The sequence below is a fragment of the Neodiprion fabricii genome, chromosome 5, assembly GCF_021155785.1.
Source record: "Neodiprion fabricii isolate iyNeoFabr1 chromosome 5, iyNeoFabr1.1, whole genome shotgun sequence".
Taxonomy (NCBI): Eukaryota; Metazoa; Arthropoda; class Insecta; order Hymenoptera; family Diprionidae; genus Neodiprion; species Neodiprion fabricii.
In genome coordinates, this window is record NC_060243.1 from 23,444,109 (window position 1) to 23,463,730 (window position 19,622).

The 19,622-nt window shown below is 37.4% G+C and overlaps 1 protein-coding gene across 1 annotated transcript in view; it reads right to left on the reverse strand.

The window, feature by feature from the left end:
- Window positions 1-985: 985 nt before the first annotated feature.
- LOC124183831 overlaps window positions 986-19,622 on the reverse strand; it is a 214,304-nt gene continuing 195,667 nt past the window's right edge. The window contains exon 3 of the mRNA XM_046572897.1: window positions 986-2,831. Within this exon, the coding sequence (XP_046428853.1) occupies window positions 2,064-2,831 (768 nt within the window). The 3' untranslated portion in view covers window positions 986-2,063. The remainder of the gene's footprint in view (window positions 2,832-19,622) is intronic.

Below are 19,622 nucleotides of genomic sequence, written 5' to 3' on the forward strand. Positions count from 1 at the left end.
GGTATACCTAATTGCTGTGTTCGAAAATTTATACTATAACGATAACAGATCCAATTAAATGATTTATCGGATCGTAATTTACCGAACAATATACAATGCGTATGATTATATAGCGAAGATCTAGAAATTTACAGTGAAATGTACAAAAATTTGTAGAAATATAAAAGTAAAAGTAGGAGTAGTGGTAGTTTTAGTGGTATTGGTAGTATTAGTAGTAATAGTAACAGCAGTAGTAGTAGTGGTGGTCGTGATAATAGTAGCAACAACAATAGTAATAATAACAACGACAAGGTACAGAGATGTAGAAAAATTTTCATGGCTTGTCATAATTTATTAAGGGCGTTATTACGTAGTAACTTGGGCATTTTCTTAGACCCGCCGATATTGAAATACCCGAAGAAGATATGGCACGACAAATGGCAATTACTAAAGCAAGACTCGCGTTATTATAAAATGTATGCGATGCGATACTAAACGAACATTAAACTACCGTGCACTGATTCTATACCCGTTTTATAAGAATTTCTCACTTTGCAGATAAAGTAGACGCGTAGCGTGCTAAGTGACGAAAACTAATTCCAAGCTTTGTCGTCAATTTGGTCTAACTCGCTCATTTTTAGTCAATTTGCTCTGCTTCAAAAATTAATCCCGCCGTTTTTTACGCACACTGAGAGAAAAATTTGATTTGTTACAGTAACTAGAAAAATTCGGTAAAACAGGTATCGTTAAGAAAACTGTTTTAATATTGTTGGGATTGCGAAAAACGAGGTACGCGTAACCATTTTGCGCTATCGTCGATCCGTTTTTGGTAATTGCAACGCAAAATCAGTTTGTGAGGTTAACTCTACTTTTTTAGTTAAACAAGGCTTTAACGGCAATTTATCATTGCACAAGCATTAAATTTTCCCAACAGTTGCAAGAAAATATAGCAACAGTGATCGTAATGAGAAAGAACAGCAACGGATACTAGATTTTCCGGTAACAGCTAGAAAACTAATTTTCATTTTCTACCTATAATTATATTTTTCGATCGTGGTAAAAAATAAAAATAGTTACGGACTGAGCGGTGACCGGAACTAAAAATTTCTCTCAGTGCATGGACAGCCGAGTTTGTGCCGGATTACAAATAAACACCGATCGCTCGTGAATCCTGGCTATTCCTCTAAGAAATCGCTATATCAGTATACATTGTGCAGGTTGGTATCTATACATATATATATGTATGCATTCGAGAGCTCGAAGAAATAGATGTATACATACTGTTGTAGTTGTAAGTAACAACGAACAAGACAAATGTTTGTGCGTACGAAACGTGAAAAGTCGTGCCCCTTGTATTGAGAAAAGAGAGAAATTTTTAAAATACGGGAAAATTGGGTAAAATTTGTTGATAAAAAAGGAGAATTGCAATTTTTTGGTTCTCGGTTTTGCGTATATTCGGATGCATTTTACGCGAACGTTTGTATCTTTTTTCAAATTGACCGATAGGCGTATCTAATTAGCGACTTTACGGCATTTTGCAGCAAAGCTATCTCCTGTGTTACTGATTTGTACAAGCAATATAAAAAATGTTACAGATAAAACAATAGTTGTGCGCGCGAAGTGGATGCTGAAGCAAAGATATTGTCGAAAAAGAACGGAACATCCGTTGGCGTAGAGTTCGAAACAGTAAACATACCGGAATTACACATTTTCGTTTTACAAATCGTCTTTCATTTTCAAAAAAATCCAGTTCATCGTATTTCATCGAATGCGAAAGGTCTCTGTGATTGTTTTTGAATGGGAGAAACTTGAAGTTGCGCACTCGTCACAGATCAGAGATTCATTGTCAGTGTCTTCTGACATCAACTTGGTCTACAAGCTATCGGTTCGAGGTCCATCTGAAAACTGATTACAACCTCGTGTTTCTGTCTTCCGCGGATAATCCATTTTCTCAATTGAAAAAAAGGAAAAAAAAATCACTCAAGGAGTAAACCCTGATCGCTTGTAAGCTAGTGCAATTTCGAATCGTTGAACTGCCATTTGCCGAATGGATGATGGAAACACGCGACTCAGTACAGCCTTAGTTAGCTGGAGAGTTCCGGACTGGCATCGTCGTCCCTCTCGTCGATTTGGAGGGCGGATTGCGGAGATGCCGGTTCTTCGAAATCCCGATCGCTGCTCTCCATTGGTTCGCCATCGGAAGGCCTGAGAGTCGCAGGCGCAACGACAAATCCGATCGGCTCGGAGTTGGCGTCCGAGTCCAAATTGAGGTCCTTCAAATTTTTATCAATCTCTGCCGGCATGGCAGTTGCCTTCTTGTGAATCATCGAGCTCTCCTTCCCGCTGAGTCCTCGCGATTCCATTTTACCAATGGCAAAGTCCCGCAGGTTTATCTTCAGCTCCCTGTTGAAGTCGTATTCCCTCAGGAGCGGTTTGCTCATTGTCAGGTCTCTCACCGCGTCGTAATTCCTCGATATGAACCTCGTCGGTTCCGGCGATAACACAGTTCTCTCCTGTATCGACTGCTCGTGCATCCCCGGCGTTAGGTGAGGCTGAGGAACTCGCTCCGGCGGCGCAAGCGAGAGATTTGTCGGCATCGAATTCTGCTCCGAAGTATTGCTCTCCGAAACCGACCCGTCGCCGGTCAGGAGAGAATTATTCGAGTCGGAACTACATTCGACCGACGTTCGCGGAGGTCCGGAACTCTTTACCCCTCCGCCCGACGACCCCGTCTTTGTTTTCGGCTGGGTGGTCTTCGGGTTGTTTTGATTCTTGTGCTCCGCCGCCTCGGCGTTGCTGATGTTGTCCTGTTTTTTCCACTTCGTTCTCCGATTTTGGAACCAGATTTTCACCTGCAATCAAAAACGGTTCGTTCGTCAGTGACAACGTTGTTGTAACTAGCATCGTTGACTATATTGATACACAGCTACGTCAGAAAATATGCTCAATAAATCGATGGATCCTTAGATGAGCGCAAAGTTCATCGAAAGTAGGACGTGGATTATATCCATGGTTTTATTCGAGGTAGTAGTGGTGGACTAGTCAATAACCAAACCGACTGTTAACTGGAATGACATCTTTTACGTTTCAACGGTCCGCTACTGACCCAAAGTTCCGTAAATACGGCGATGATGGTTGTTAATGGATAAACAAGGTATGAACAGGGTCAGAGCAATCCGGCTGACGACGAGTCAGTTCGATTCACGGAGAGAAATTCAGGAATCATCTGACCATCCATCCCCAGGGGCCACAATCGCGGTCCATTCGAACATTTCAAAATTTCGGAAACCGATCCCGTACGTCCCCAACGCCGCGAGCAATTATGAGGCACATTCTATCGCTCAAAAGTTGAAAAATCAAACCGGGAGACAGACTTCGAGTGGATATTGACGTACAATATGGCATGCTTTGCAAAGTCAACTTGCTGCGTGATTATAAATTGCGGAAAATAAATGACAGTGTGAAATCTTAATCAACTTCGCGTATGTCCGATGACAATGAAAAATTATTTTCACCTAACATAGCTTGTCTAAATGGATATATTTGAACTGTTTAATCAGATATTACCAGGCAATGGAACTCGGCAATGTATTTTTTTTTTTTTTCACTATCGAAAATAGCTAATTCATTTTTCCCCGCATTGTATCCAATGACGGACCGCTATAGTCAGAGTTTGAGGCTCAATGAAGTGGATAAATCATCAAACAGTATAAAAGAGACGTATGTGTTCGGTGCTCCGATGAGTTGTGTGGTGGCGCCAAAAAAGTGACACTATGAAAACGAACAGGTAGATAGAAAACATAGACATCAGGAGTATTCACGGTGCGCGGAGTACGAATTCATGTGACGAAAAATTTACCTGTCATAAACATCAAAGCGATTAATACTGCGGGAGAATAAGCCTCGAGGCACAAGCGGAGACATCAAGATGGGCGCAGTTAGAATTTGCGGGGGTTTTAAATTGATATTGAGGTCGGTACTGCAGCAGAGTCCAGAAGTGTAGATGAGAGTCGTTTCAACCTTATTCTGTTCTGATAAGGAAGAAGATCGCTTTTGCTCGGTTTGCTTATCGCCTGTTTTTGCACTGAGTGTAACACCAAGAGGATTTTGTCCCTTTGACGGAGATTAAGCCCACATTTGAAAAAAAATAGTGTCCCCTCTTTTTGAGTAAATGAATATCTGCAAGTACGTAATATGTACGTCAACTTTACGATATCGATATCATTCGATGCGAATTTGTGCTTCAGGTTTTGTTGCAAGCAAGAGAAACTCGTCAAGATAGTAGAAAAACGAAAGAAAACAGCCAATCTCAAGCATATACACATACGACACTGTAGGAATGTCCAGAAACAATTCATCGCTTATTAGTAGGGCCCGGATAAATGTGTATTAAAAATTACAAAATATGTAAAAATATTAAGTGAAAAATAACAACTATTGTCGAGTAGAACACACTTTATTTTGACAGCATTTTTTACTCTATATTCTTTCTACAAGTCTATATTATCTGTGTGTACGTATTTTTTAATTTTTAATGCATATTTATCAGGACCCTAATTATTAGATACATCATTAGTCGCTTTAATTTTTCCGATAAGCGTGAAATTTTGCACGCGTACAGGTTAACCACGCAATTGATATCTATAAGCAGATAGCATATAAACACAATACAATATTCTATTACGAACAGTGCGGAAGTTAACAGTGGGCAAGTTATTACGTCAAATGTAATATAGAATATTTATTATTAGTGCCGTACAAAGGCAAATTAAGAAGGAGAAAAACAAACGGTTGAGAAGCAATTGAAATTCATCGAAATGTTTTTTTTTTTAATTAATCGTTCTACTACTTCATATTTTTTTCATCCTCTTTCACGTAAGTCTGCCAAGTCTTCAGCGTTGCCGGAGAATTCTCTCCGTGTCTCATACATGTGAATTTATATGACGAATTTTGATCTTTCAGCATTGTTATCTTGGAAAGCGAACGAGTTGAATCGTTGTGAAACCTGATCAAGATAATTCAGAATTTTTAAATATGTCTGTAACATATTTATTTTTCACCAAAAATCTGTGAGGACATAAAAGTTTTTTCAAGCATGCGTGACGGATCTCGATCTCTCGTGGAAGGTTCGACTCTGCTGAAATCTCGAATGATCGATATGACTTCGTCGAGTTTCTGAGGTCAAGACTCAATGTTCAGACTCTGGAGCCGCGGGTCAGGTCACATCAACCGCGTCTCTGGCTGCGGCAACAAGTGTCCTTGGTACGCTTTACCGGAAGTGATTTTCCTCGTACGAAAAGCACTACGTACAGATTATCAATTTAAGGTTGTCATATAATATTTCTGCCGGATTTTATCGCGTACCGATAACGGAATAAAAGTGGAAAAACATTTAAAGAGAACCAGCTTTTACGAACGTTCTTGCCGAAGGCTATAAATTATAAGAGGATAATCAACAGGTATGCAACTTCGCATTTTATGATCATAAACATTTCACGTAATGTGGACGATTGAAGTTTTTTAACCATAAAAAAAAAAAAAAAAAAAATTTATTTAACGCTGAAAAAACAAATGCCAGCTCAGCTGCTGCTGCGAAGTTGGATACATAATCGATTTGCGCCGTCCAACGCTCAGGTCACGATTTTCAACTAAAATCAACGAATATAATTTTTAAGTAAATATTTAAATCGCTTTGCGTGCACCCGAAATTTAGGACCATTTTTTGGACGAATAAATACCCAAAAGAAGAATATTTATTTCTAATTTTACAATGAAATTTTAGGCTCACGCAAAGACCGGAAAGTTGAAGAATCACTTTTTAAAATATCATAAAAATCGTCTGAGAAATCAATAAATTCAATAAATACTTTTTGCTACAACTGTTTGATTTATCTTTGAGAAACTCAAAACTACTGTAGGACAATTTTTGCGGCCAATTCAGAAGTTCAACGTCAGATCAGATAGCGTTAGATTGTCGACAGGTAGTATTAGATTGAAATAAAATAGCGTTAATTTTTTAATTAAGCGAAAATTTCGAAGAATCAACATTTTTTTTCTCGAAAATGACTCGGTCTAAGAAAGAAATTTCTGGGACGTGAATTGTACATTTTCATTCGTAAGTTTGCGAGAAAATATAAACCGACCTTTCATAGTAAGTAAGGATGGGGCATTTTGAAATTCAAGCACAAAATTGAAGATCTCCGTAATTACAAGTAGATTTTGCGCGGTAAAAGTTTTTCTTTTCACTACTTACTCTTCGCCCTTTTCTCTTTTTTTTTCAATTTCAGAGTTACGAACCGTAACTACGTTCTAACATAAGTGAGCTCAACACGCGAATAGCCTACCAAAGTTTCGGAATTGCACAAACAAGGAAAGCCTGCAAGTCACCTGGAACGATGCAACCATTTATACGTGTCTATGGATATAATATAGTTATAAGCTCTAGGATACTGGTTTTTGTATGCCTGAAACAGTGAGATCTTCACATCTTGCGCAATAATTTCTTGCCCAAGCCGCGCTCGAGTCAAACGCATTTTCCTCGTCGGATTAAAGTTGGTAACTGGTAAATTCGGAAAATCCAATATGTTTTGCAGTAGTCGATAGTAAGAATATAATCATGATTCGAGAAATGATAGATCAATATACCGAATTTTTCGTAAGTTACCAAGGACGGTATTTTGGAAATCGGTTTAATTTTCATCGTATGTTGAAACGTTGTTTTCTCAGGTTGAGAAGTTGTGCATAAATGAACGATCAGGTGTCGGAACTCCGATTTTACTGCAATTTTGTTACGTAATAACGCGTAACGAGATACGAAAATCTTTGAAATTTCAAACTTTTATCCTCCACGAAAATCACTATGAATAATTTCCCCTCGAATATTTCCTATTTTCGACATATGAACGTGCTTTTACAAAAATGTGAACGATGCTTGCAGTAATTGGAGTTATTTTCGTTAAGCCTAATTTGATTTTCTGAACATTTTTTCAGAACCGGTATTTGTACAGATGGAGCAGTATGACGAAGGACGGCGCATTATGCCACCGAGCAATTCCTGGTGCACCCGACATCGACCCATACTAATAATTGCCGCAGTATTTATGAAGGTCCTTATTGTAATTTTGATTGTAGTGAGAAACGCAATGCACACGACCAGCCCCGAAATCTCGTATCGAATCGAATCCGAAAAGTTCAAGAGCCCTATTATGCATGCAATCCTGAACAATAACTCCGCAACACATTTTCAATTGACGAATTGAAGAAATATATGATTTCTATGAAATCGTAATTGTAAATTCGTAAAATTTACGCCGTTTCTTTATTTTTGCGTCAAATGAAAATGTATCGGAGTGATTTTGTTTAGAATTGCATATAGAATAGGGCTGACAATCCTTTTCCGCATATGAGCTACGTGGACTCGGATAATGCGACATATTAACGACAACGTCGAAATTGACCAAGGCATCCTCTCTTCCACTATATGTGTGCAATGTGTGCTACTACGCACGCAAGCGTTTGTACATGTGATATTAATGGATTGCATTATTCATGACAATTTTACTCACCTTTCATATTTGTATAAACATCTGTTCACAGAACATAACAAATAAATGTAAGTTATTGTAAAGGCCAATGTTGAACCTCGTATCGTTCCATTAATTTTATGATGGTATACCATAATTGTAATCGCCGACCAATATTTTCTATGCAATTCTAATATACACGTTTTGTATAATATGATTTTCTAACGAAATCTCCCGCTCATCTTATTCTAGTGAACAAATATATAACCAAAAGCAAACTCTTCTTTCATTCCGTTTCAAGTTCGTTTTAATAAAAGAAAAAAAAAAAAAATTAGAAACAAAGCATTCTACTCAACTATAATCGATAGTTTCATCATCTTTATTAATACGGTTTTATTGGTATCCACGTTGTTATGTTAAAAACAAAACTAGATGATTTTACATGTATCCATAAATAAAAAACCTCACAATCAGTGCATTCGTGTACATTTTTTGTACTTATCGTGCCCAATCCGTTCCAATTGTGAATAGACGAATCAATAAATATACATTTTGGAAAACTGACCAACTTTTTTTTTTTATTTAAAAGCCTATAACGAACTGATAGGTTCGCATCTGCCTAGAAAACCCGCCGATGAATAAGTATAAAAATATACGTGTCAAAGAGAGAAGAATGCAACAATTCTGCTTCCGTTATCACGACGATATTAAGTCCAATAAGACGAAACTCCATTCCAAGGTATGGATCATATCCATCCAGCAGGATAAATCTATACAGTATTATGTTTTTTCCCCCAAGTTTACTATGTTAACTCAAACACTCACAAAACAATGCTCCGATAGCATTTTTTGACATCCCAGTTATTGGTATAATTTTATACAGACAGATACAATTCTTAATGAAAAATGTAACAAACAATTTGCGGCCAATGATACATTCTGTTATCACAATGGTTTTGAGTGGTTTTTTTCTGCCTGCAAAATACGATGATAAAGAAAACACAACGTTTAGTCGAGAATTGTTAATATTCTTAAATAGACAATTCAAATTTTGCGATCAGAAGAGTTTCGTTGTATGTGAATAAACTATTGTAGAAAAAAAATTGATCCTACACCTGATTGCGAGAATTAACCCCGAATGAAAAAAAAATCTAATCTTACAACCACGAAGAAGAAAAAAAATAAACGTTTCGGGATACAGTTAAGAAAGGTAACTCGAAGAACGTGTTGGAATAAAATCTTGCGAGTCAAAGTTCGAAACGCTCTGAACGAAAATAACTCGTACGAAAGCTATATTTACGAACAGTAGCAGAAAAGATAGTTTCGATTCAAGCTGAACATTCAAAATATAACAGTATAGTTATAACGTTGTTGCACAGTATTCGCTGCGTCTGTTAAAGAAACACAACAAAAAAGAAATATCCCAGAATTCATATTCTAATTTACGTAATCAACGATGTGACGTTCTCGGAAATATTTCTATGATTCCACTTTCCTTCTTCTCAACCCGGTAAACTGCGTAATCACGAGTCTCGATACAGTAGTACGCGATTGACATTTCCCCTTTCGTTTCTTTTGCCTCCTATGACGATATCCATCCTCGTTACAACTTGTCTGCGGAGAAATCGCAAAGGCTTTGGAATTGGATACATACGTGTGTAATAAGGAAAGCATTGTATCAACTTTTTCGGATTAGCGTGCGGCCAATACTACTATCTTTTTCGCGTAATTTAGCTTCGGATCGAGACGGCAATGCGCCGTCGAGAAGCATATAATCAGAATTTTCGATCGAGGACGCAGACTGCTTACGCTGCTTGCGGTGCTCCGTCGGTAAATAACCGATAGGGTAATTCTTAATTTTACACGCGTGCGTTTTACGCCGTCAACGATCCATGACGAATGGTGTACTGATAATATATAACATGTCTGGTAGCCATATGGTGAGATGGCAACCCCGCAGTCGACGGAAATTCAGCACCTTATACAATTCGGCCCATTTCGGTGTGGCGCTAGGCAACGCTGTAAGTTGCGCTCAGCGTTCGCAGGCAAAGAAACATGCTCGTATTAGTGTGTATTCGGGTACCCACGACTCACGCATCAGCAACACCGGAAAATCCAAATACATGGCGTTGAAAGTCGTAGAAGAACACGTATGGCACGCCCACTTGTAATGCGTAGTAATTAAGAGTTCGTCGTACCAGAGGTTTGATTAAAAAGGGGGCCTCTTAGGGCTAGAGAAAAAGTTCAATAATTTTTGAGTCCTGTCAATAGTCATTTTTTATCAAAGTAAATATATTTTTATTCTTTATTTATTTTTTTTTTTAAATTTAATATCGAGATCAAATTGAGATATGCGTCGAAGATTGCTTGCTAGGAGTTTCTTTCTATTTGCGCAAAATTGTTTTTAGAAATATTCTAATTCAAGCTTGTGAAACGAAAGATTCAAAATTATCAGGTTGATATTAGCTCAAGTAGTGTAGGAATACTTGTACCGCACCAAATATGTATTTTCTAATTTTTTCAAGATTTTTTTCCATCTGCGTATAGAAGTAGTCAATTAATATTTTATCTTTCATAACTCGAAAACTGCGCATGTGGTGAAAAAATTGTAATATGAAAAAAGTTGTGTTTTCTTTTTGCAAATTGGTCAAACACAATTTTTGCCTCATTTTTTGACAAACGAGTAAGTCATCGTTTTCAGCGAAAAATGAAACAAAAATCAATTTTTCTAGAAAACTCCGTTTTCGAACAGTTTGAAAAATGTTGCAAGTTTTGTTTGACTAAAAATGAAATAAAAATGGCCGTCGTTTGGGAGCCAATTCTAAAACATTGCAAATGCCATGATCACAAAATTGATTTTTCTCAGCGAAAATGAGCTCTATTCACTTTAGAACAAAATTTGATACATGCGCCGCTGTGGAAATATTCTTTTCGAGAATTTTTTTTTTCGAAAATATTCAAACATATCTGTAATGAATTTTTTTTATATGAGAGTGTGGTCCGTGGCTACAGTTCCTGATGACGTCTTCCCCCCAGCCGGCGCTGGTGAGTGTCTACGATACAAACCTTTTCAAGTCACGCGGGCACCGCCTACGCCACCCCGCACGGACAGTTTTCAAGCGAGCCAAAAAATAGTCCAGTTGGAATGTAAATTGAAAACAACAATTTTTCAACGCTACCATTTTTCTTCCAATTATTTGTACCGCCATCTTGAATTTATGGAAGAATATATCTTTTCGTCAAATTACTCGCCCACTTTGTACGTTTTACTAAAAATGGCAATAAGTTCTAAACTTGTAGGAAGTTAAATTTTTTGTCTACGATTGATACGATCGATTGTCTACGATACTTCCCGATTCAAAACATAAATCAAAGATGGCGAACGAAGCTACCGCATAATATGGTCGAAATTCTGGAAAATCTGGTTCAATCGCGACCTGCCCCGACGATTAGGAAACGAAAATAATCGAATTCAAAGATCGCGATATCAGGTGGTGGTATTTTTTGAACGTAATGTAATATTGTTGGGACGGGCACAGTTGCGCAGGTGTCGGCGCAAGCGGTGACCGCGTAGTCTGGAAGAGTCTGTCTCAGCACACATTCACGATGAGAGATACCAACATTTCCGTCCGATCTCCGTCTCGGCGCCGCGGCGGCGAATGTGCGCGGAGGTTTCGATCCCATTGTACCGCTGATCCACGCTCAGTTCACGTCTAAGCTTCAACATGTCTCACGATGTGCCTACGTACAGCGCTCTCAATCAGGGTGAGTGTGCCAAAAGAGAGAGAGAGAGAGAGAGTAGTGATGAGCCGAGATCAATAAGGCGAAAGCGATAACTTCACGAGAGACGCGAATATCGCGGCTTGTTGTTGGTTTTTTGGGTGCGTTTCGTTGGGTTATTTACAGCGGCGATATAACCCAGTGGCTACGTGAGGTTCGATTTTTTGTGGTGCCGGCGATGGTCTGTGTTCTAAAATTAGTAATCACGCCAATCAGTGGATACTATTTGTACTTGTGACCTTTCGCGAATACGTGAATCATTTTCAAAGGAAAAAGAAACTAGTTCCGGCTAAGAATGAAGAAGAGTGTAAAAGTTGCCGAACAAATTTCCGTTTATAATTTTGGTACAACGCTGAACGGTTAGGATCGCAAGCGAGTGGAAACTTCGGAACTATTTGTGACGCTACTGCCGTACGCGAATCGTGTGTATCTTACATTTAAGTTTCTTGTAAACGAACTACGGAGGCCTTTTTAAACATTGACAGTGACGCGATATCACGTACCGGCTGAAATTATCAACTGGAATTAGGAGCAGTCGAGGGAGTTGTTAATTATTTATTAGAAGGAAAATTATGCTACAGAAAGCAGTCATTGAACGACAGAACGAACTCGGGCGTGACAATTTTTTTCTCATAGGCACGGACACAGGACAGAGTTACGTGGCAGAAGGGAGGGGGGTTAATATGGCGTGTGAATATAAACTATAGTGCTTGAAAATAATAACGAAGGTGTAATAAAAGAAATTTGTTCAACGTAGCTATACTAGATACGTCCCTTTACAAATATTTTCATAAAGTCGAGGTTTACGTCTAAAAATACTGGCGTAGGGGGGCTTGTATATTTTGCTCGCAGGAAACGTGGGAAGAAAAATCTTTCAACTTTTTATGTAGTTCACTTTTGTACAAGTATGTGATAAAATTTGAATATTGAAGATCAGTGGATTCGGTAATACTCATGATCGTATTTTGAAATTTCACACATTTCTTTTTTTTAAACTTCAAATCACGGTTTGCTCTGCTGATAGTTATTTTTGCGCACTGTTTCAACAACTAACAGTTGAAAAAGTTAGCATTAAATAACTTACTACGTATGTAAACATGATGTATTTCATTCGCATGATATTCGTAAATCACATCAATAGATAAATACCTGTAAGCATTCTAAAACCACCCGACGAACAGCCTACTAATTCGTAAAAAGAAAATCTTATTTTTTGGCAGAGTAGCTCAATTTTTCTTTGAAATTGGTAAATAACTCGACTGAAGCAAATTTCCGTAGAATTATTCCAATTTGACGAACACGTACGATATTCTGGCAGCGTATCAATTCAGTTATAAAAAAAACTTAAGTTCGCGTAACGTATGATGCGTAGAAAAAATTTTCAAAAACGTGTTCGCAGTCTCATAACCAGGGGCTTAACTAGATTGGGGAAACCAGGTCAACGCTCAATGAAGTAATATTTCATTCTGACGCGCAGTCGTGATGTTTCGCTCCTTTGTTTTCGTACAGTATTTTCAAATCCGTTCTTCAGAAGACTATATTTCATTATTCACCCAAGGAGCCCATTTTGCGCCCTTGCCCCGGGGCCCCTAAATGCCTAGTTACGTTCCTGTAAACACTGACACTGGTTGCATGCCTTGAAAGGATAAACCCAAGCAACGTACCGTGCGTTTTCGTGGACGACCACCGTGAGATCAAGTCCGAAGGACTTCGCTGTTCATTTTTTAGCACGCGGCTGCTCCTAGTGGACTTTTAGCCCGATCGTGAAATGCCTGTATTTAGGAGTCCCCTGGTGCCCATCCACGAAATCGAATCAGTATCCTGCGAGCGCGTAGTTTTTTTGTTATGTCAGACTGTAATTCCAGCGACGTGAATCGTGGACTAATACAAATATCGTATATCACAACGTAAGCACGATTTTCAATGCGCTTTGGTGGAAAAAAGAAATGGACGCGCCTTGGTCAATACATTACAGCTAATTTGGGCTGGGTCCTGAGTTTGTATTCTAGAGTTCACGACACAACTCGATATCAGCTGACCTCGCTCGGTATATTTAAACCCGCCGATGGCGTCACGCCATTCTCCTATCTTCTTCTTTGTTCTCTTTCTTTTCTACTGCCTCTTCTCAGAATTGGTAAAAGTGGCAGTGAACAGGCAGCAACGTTAATGATACCGTCGGAAATCGTTCCCCCGTCATACACGCCTATACTGTTATATCCAATCACACGAGTTGCCGCAGTCATTATCGGTGAATATAAGAGCAAGTTTGAGATATGAGAAAGGAAACAATTTTTACAAGTAATCAACAACGCTTCCTGTAAATTTAGACAAAAGCGACTAGAAGATATAAAACTTGATCGCCTTATACGCAGAAACTTCTACGCAGCGTATATAATACTTTCTCAGTAGCTTGAGTTTCAAATCTGAGATGCTGAGGGTAAAAAATTCGTGGAATCCAACAACTTTTGTTTTAATCGTTTTAAATAAATAAAGAAAATTTATTTGCAACAAATTACTTGTTCTGACGAGTGACTTTTTTTCCTGTAAAAAAAATTTGTCACCTTGGGTATATTCGTAATCAAAAGATTTTGTACAAGTAGAAAATATTTTCTGGTTGCATGTTCGTGATTTAACGCTGCCGCATTGTTTTAACCAGTGGTTCCCGAATATTTTTATCCTGTTGACCTTAACGGTGTTCAACTATACCGTTCGTTGAGCTACACTTGTACAGCTGAAATGGTTGGAGTTCTGAGAAATTTCTCGCACAATATGCAGAATGTAGAAACTTGGTAACGATCAAAGGCTCGGCAACTCAAGTTCGGAAACCATATCTTTTTAATACAGCCCAATTATTCCAGACTCGTGATGTCGACGGCGAAACCAGTTATACGCGGCTATGACATAGTCACAAGCTCTGAGATAAATGGTTTTTGTATACCTGATACACCGAGATCTTCACGATACATTGCGCGATAACTTCTCGCCTTAAAGTCGGTAAAGTCAGCGGCTTGTAGAATTTTGGATAAATTCGGAAAATTCGATGCAAAGAAAGAGAAGCAACTATTCTAGTATTCTCCAGTAGCAGATTTTAAGAATACAATCATGATTCGAGAAATGACGAATCAATAGACCGAATTTTTCTCAAGTTATTAAGGACGATATTTTGAAAATCGATTTAATTTTCATCGTATTTTCAGAAGTTTTTATTACCTTCGGTTGAAAAGTTGTGCGTAAACGAAAGATCAGGTGTCGGAATTCCGATTTTCCTGCAATTTTGTTACGTCATTACGCGTACCAAGATACGAAAATCTTTGAAACATCAAACCCTTACCATCCACGAAAATCACTGTGAACAATTTCCCCACGAAATTTTTCCTACTTTCGACGCACGAATGTGTTTTTATAAATATGCGAATGACGATTACAGTAATAGCAGTTATTTTCGTTGATCCTAATTTGATTTTCCGAACGTTGTTGCAGAACCGGTATCCGTACAGATGGAGCAGTATGGCCAAGGACGGCGCATTATGCCACCGAGCAGATCCTGGTGCACCCAACGTCGGACCATAGTAATAATAGCCATAATAATTCTGACGGTGTTGTACTTGGTCATTATTGGAATCGTATTTATAGCGCCGTTGTTTGTTGCGGCCGCGATCGTAGCCTCGGATGAGAATCTTAACAAGTACCATTGATTTTTCTTTATCCCAACCATTCTACATTTGGAATGTGTGGTACGCACATAAAGTTTTGTACATGTTACACGAATGGATTACATTATTCACATTAATTTTACTACAGTTTTATATTTGTATAATCACCTATCCACAGAATACGAAACATAGATGTAAGCTATTGTAAATTCGAATCTAAGGCCTCACTGAATACAACAACGGTGAAAATCTATTATAATGTGCACAGTCAACGTCGATTATTGTCAGATTCCTTAAGACAGTAACGAAGTCAGGTCAAGTCGTCTGCTTAATGTTTTATTTTTACTAATGTACACATTTTCACGCATATATGAATACTTTTATAAATATAATATATATTTTTTCTAACTCAGTTTTTCGTAGTATTAAGATATCAATTTATTGACAGGTAAAAGTATCGAATAGCTTTGAAAAGTTGATTATAAGCCAGTGAAGAATTCATGATAACATGTGAAGCGAGTTATGTGTCAAATCGTAATGCTTTACATTTTTGGCTCCATTTACTTGATAACGGTATAATTGCAATCATCGAACAATATTTTCAACGCAATTGTAATACAAACGTTTTGTACGATCTGATTTTCTAACGTAATCTTCACCTCGTGTCATTTTAAATAGTAAGCAAATGTATGATCGAAAGCAAACCCTTCCTTCGTTCTGTTTCGATTTCGTTTCGATGAAACAAAACTAAAAATCAAGCACTTTACTTGATTGTAATCGACAATTTCATCATTTCCATTGATACGCTTTTATTGATACCCACGTTGCTGTGATCAAAACCAAACTGGGATGACTTTACACGTTTCCATAAATAGAAAACCGCGCGATCAGTGTATTTGTGTAAATTTTTTGTACCTATTGTGCAAGATCAGTTCAATTGTTGATACATGAATCAATAAATATGCATTTCGGAAAATCTACTTCAACTGTTTTTTTTTTCCTTCATTCAAAAGCTTACGAAGAACTGGTAGGTTCGCAACTGCATGAGAAAACCGTAGATGAATAAGTACAACAGTATATAAGTACAAAAAAAAAAAAAATAATTCAACAATTCTGCTTCCTTTAATTACAACTATTGTACTCGGTTCAATAAGACGGAGCTCGATTATAAGATATTGATTATATATTATCCATCTGATTGGATAAATGATAACGAATTAGTTTTTCCCCCAAGTTTACCATTCACACTTCGACACCAACAAAACAGTTCTCTGGTTGCATTTTTTCCTACTGCAATTTCTTATATAATTTTATACCGATAGACGAAATTTTTGATGGAAAATGAAACAAATAATTTTCAGCTGATAATAGATATTGTACTCATAATGGTTTTTGAGGATTTTTTTTTTTTTGTTTCTGAAATGTGATGATGAACCAAACACAACGTGTTATAATCGTGAATTGTTATTCCTGTTGTTTTTGTTGGACATTCTTTAATAAGCAGTTCAAATTTTGCGATGATAAGAGTTTTGTGTTGAGATTTAACCTTATATGAGAAAAATTAGTAATGATTGCATTAGTAATTTGCGATTATGAAAGAAAAACTTACCGATTACATTTATAATTTGTAATTAGAAGAAAAATAAATTCTAATCACATTTGCAATTTGTAGCTGAGAAAAATATTGTTCTCCAATTACATTTGGGATACGTAATTAGGAGAATAATCGATTCTAATTACATTTGTAATTTGTATTTAAAAGAAAAATCGATGCTATTTACATTCGAAATTTGTAATCAGAAGAACAAACGATGCTAATTACATCCGCCGTTTGTAATTAGAATAAAAATCGATACTAATTACATTCGCGCCTTGTAATTGAAATTTTTATAATTGCAAATTACAATTGTAATCAGTATATTTTATTCTTCTAATTAAAAATTGAAATTTTAATTAATGATTTTCTTTCTTTCAATCACAAGTTATATCTCGACTAGAGCCGGAGATAACAGTGTTTTAGTTTTGTTTTGTTTATTGTTGTCTCAATTGATATTAAGAAACAACAAAAAAAAAAAAAAAATATCAAAATTCACGCAACACCTCAAGGAATCGCCGTGAATTATTCCAGACCTCTAGAAGCACTTTATCCGTATAAAGAAATTTTTTTTTTTAAATTCGTCTTCGCAACTTGTGCTGTTCTTTCTCGGTAATTTGAATATGCCATTGAATTTTAGATTTTCATGGTGATTCATTTTTACTTTATACTTTAGTCATGTGCCTTGGGAATATTACTGTAAATAATAGTTGCAAAAACTATTATTTTGGTGAATTCTGTGGTACAGTGGAAAGAGGGGGAGAGAGAGAGAGAGAGTGAGAGAAAGATTGGAAGTAGACATTCCTAAATAAACACCTTCCCCTCTCTCTCTTTCCATTGTAGATAGACACCATATATCACTTGTACCATGAGTTTCAAAGCAGTAAGTTAATTAATCATCCATTCACAACAACAAATGTAAGACCTCAATTTTCATGGTTATTTCCATTTTGCAGCTGAACAAATAACGATTATTGATCGAGCAAAGGCTTGTCTTTTACATTATAGAATGTTGTGACGACTAACTTTTGTATTTACAGTTCACATGTATAACCCGTAGGAAAATAGTTTATCCACGAAAGGTGATTTTTCCATTGTTTAAGAATTTTTTGCGGCCAAACTCGTTTAGGACAAATTCTAAATTTGTCGTAGCTTTTTACGTTACGTTTATGGGGGTCTAATCTACCTTCGCTAACTTCAAAGAATACAGATCTCAATACGACGTTTGTTACCTTTGATTTCAGCTGTAATCGAAATGATCGATGTTTCACTTGTTCCTCTCAGGCACTTACACACTCTCACTTATCCGGAACGACACTTGACAGCGACGCGTCGATACTTCTACTTCGGGTGTTACGATTTTACTGAGGACGACACGTGGTTTGGTAGAAGGTACAGGTGCTCACCCCTCCCCTCTCCTCCCCCCCCCCCCTGACCACTGTTTACCTTACGATTCGATTAGTACACGGACTCGGTATCTTTAAATCGCTTTTCGCGTTAGACTGTTTAATAATTAATTAGATCTTTGTATGCGACTTTAATCAAAGAAACTTGCCGTTTCATCCATTTAAGGGGAGCGGTTACATTAGAGGCTGAAAAAAACGTCTAGTTCTTTTTTTTTTTTTTTGTCGTTCTATTGCATTTAGACGATCACTTTTTTTTACCTTATAAAATACAAATATTCAAGTACCGTGTATGCAAATTTTTGCTATCAGAAAATATTGACAACGGCGCCCATGGCAGCTGGCTGAATATGACCTTTCGGCTAAACGGCTGATCTGAACTAAAGAAACCGAAAACGTGATTTTGAAGTTAAGATGTGAAAGTAGAACTTAAGGTGTGCACGTTTTTGATTTTCAAAAATTATTTAAAACGAGGACTGTATGAACAAAAAAACAATAATTTATCATATTTTTGCACTCGAGTAATTCGACTTAAGAAAGTGAAAAAAAAAAATTTATCAAACGTCTGGCCGACTGAATTATGTTGTCCAAATTTCAAACGAATCGGTCAAACAGTTATCGAGTTGAAAAACTTGGTTAACAAATGCCTTTCACCATACAGTGTTGGATACCTTGCAATCCATTTGCTTGGAGTTGGAATACAATGTTTTTAGCGAAATCAAAAATTGAGAGCGGCTAGTACTTCGAACAGCCGCAAAACCGAAAAAATTAGTTTTCAACAATTAAAGTTCAGAAGGAGCAAAATTACGATCCGCAAAATGCAGAAGGGTAAGGAGACCGAAGGGCCCCAATACGGTTGTCACAGTTACGTAGACTTATGCTGAATGGAACTAAAAACACCGGCCATCGGATACGTGTGGCGTCGCAGAGAATACTGACGTCATTCAACTTCCAGCATTTTGGCCATTCCGTTTTGAGCGCGTTTCCAGATTTCGACATTTCGAGTCTTTGATCAGTCGTTATTGATAAATGCGGATTCGAACATTTTCGACTAAGGCACGAGTCTGACATTTGAAAAGTCGACTTTTTGACTGTTCCATATTTTGTCAATTCAATATTTTGCCTTCCGTAATCTTGGTCATACTCAAAAAAAAAAAAAAAAAAAAAAAAATGACGGTATAAATTTATTTACACACTATCGCATCCTCAATTTTTATTTTTCCACACGTCATCTTTTCGTGTTTATGATTTTTCTACGTTTTTAATGGTCGGTGGTTTGACTTTCGGAATTTCTTCCCGTCGACTCTTTCGTCTTTCGTATTTTTCCACCCCCCACCCCTAAATGCAGCGGTTGCAACGCTACACCGACGCCTCGATCTCACTGTGCCACCAACCGACGTTCGGTTCACGTCGACGTTCAAGTTCCGGTATGTCCCACAATTTACCTCTTCACGATCCTGTCGAGCGTGAGTATAAGTGATCGACCTAGAGCAATCAAGTAGACAGCAATAATTTTTAAGTTGAGTGAATATCGCGGGTTGTTCTTAGTTCTCTTCAAAATTTTGAATAACTTTACACACTCTGTGCCGGAGTTCGATGAACAAATGTGATTCGTTGATTGAAATTTATTAATTTAGAATATTTCCAGTGTATTTTTTTCGAAGTATGCGAAACTGCCGCGCAATTAAAA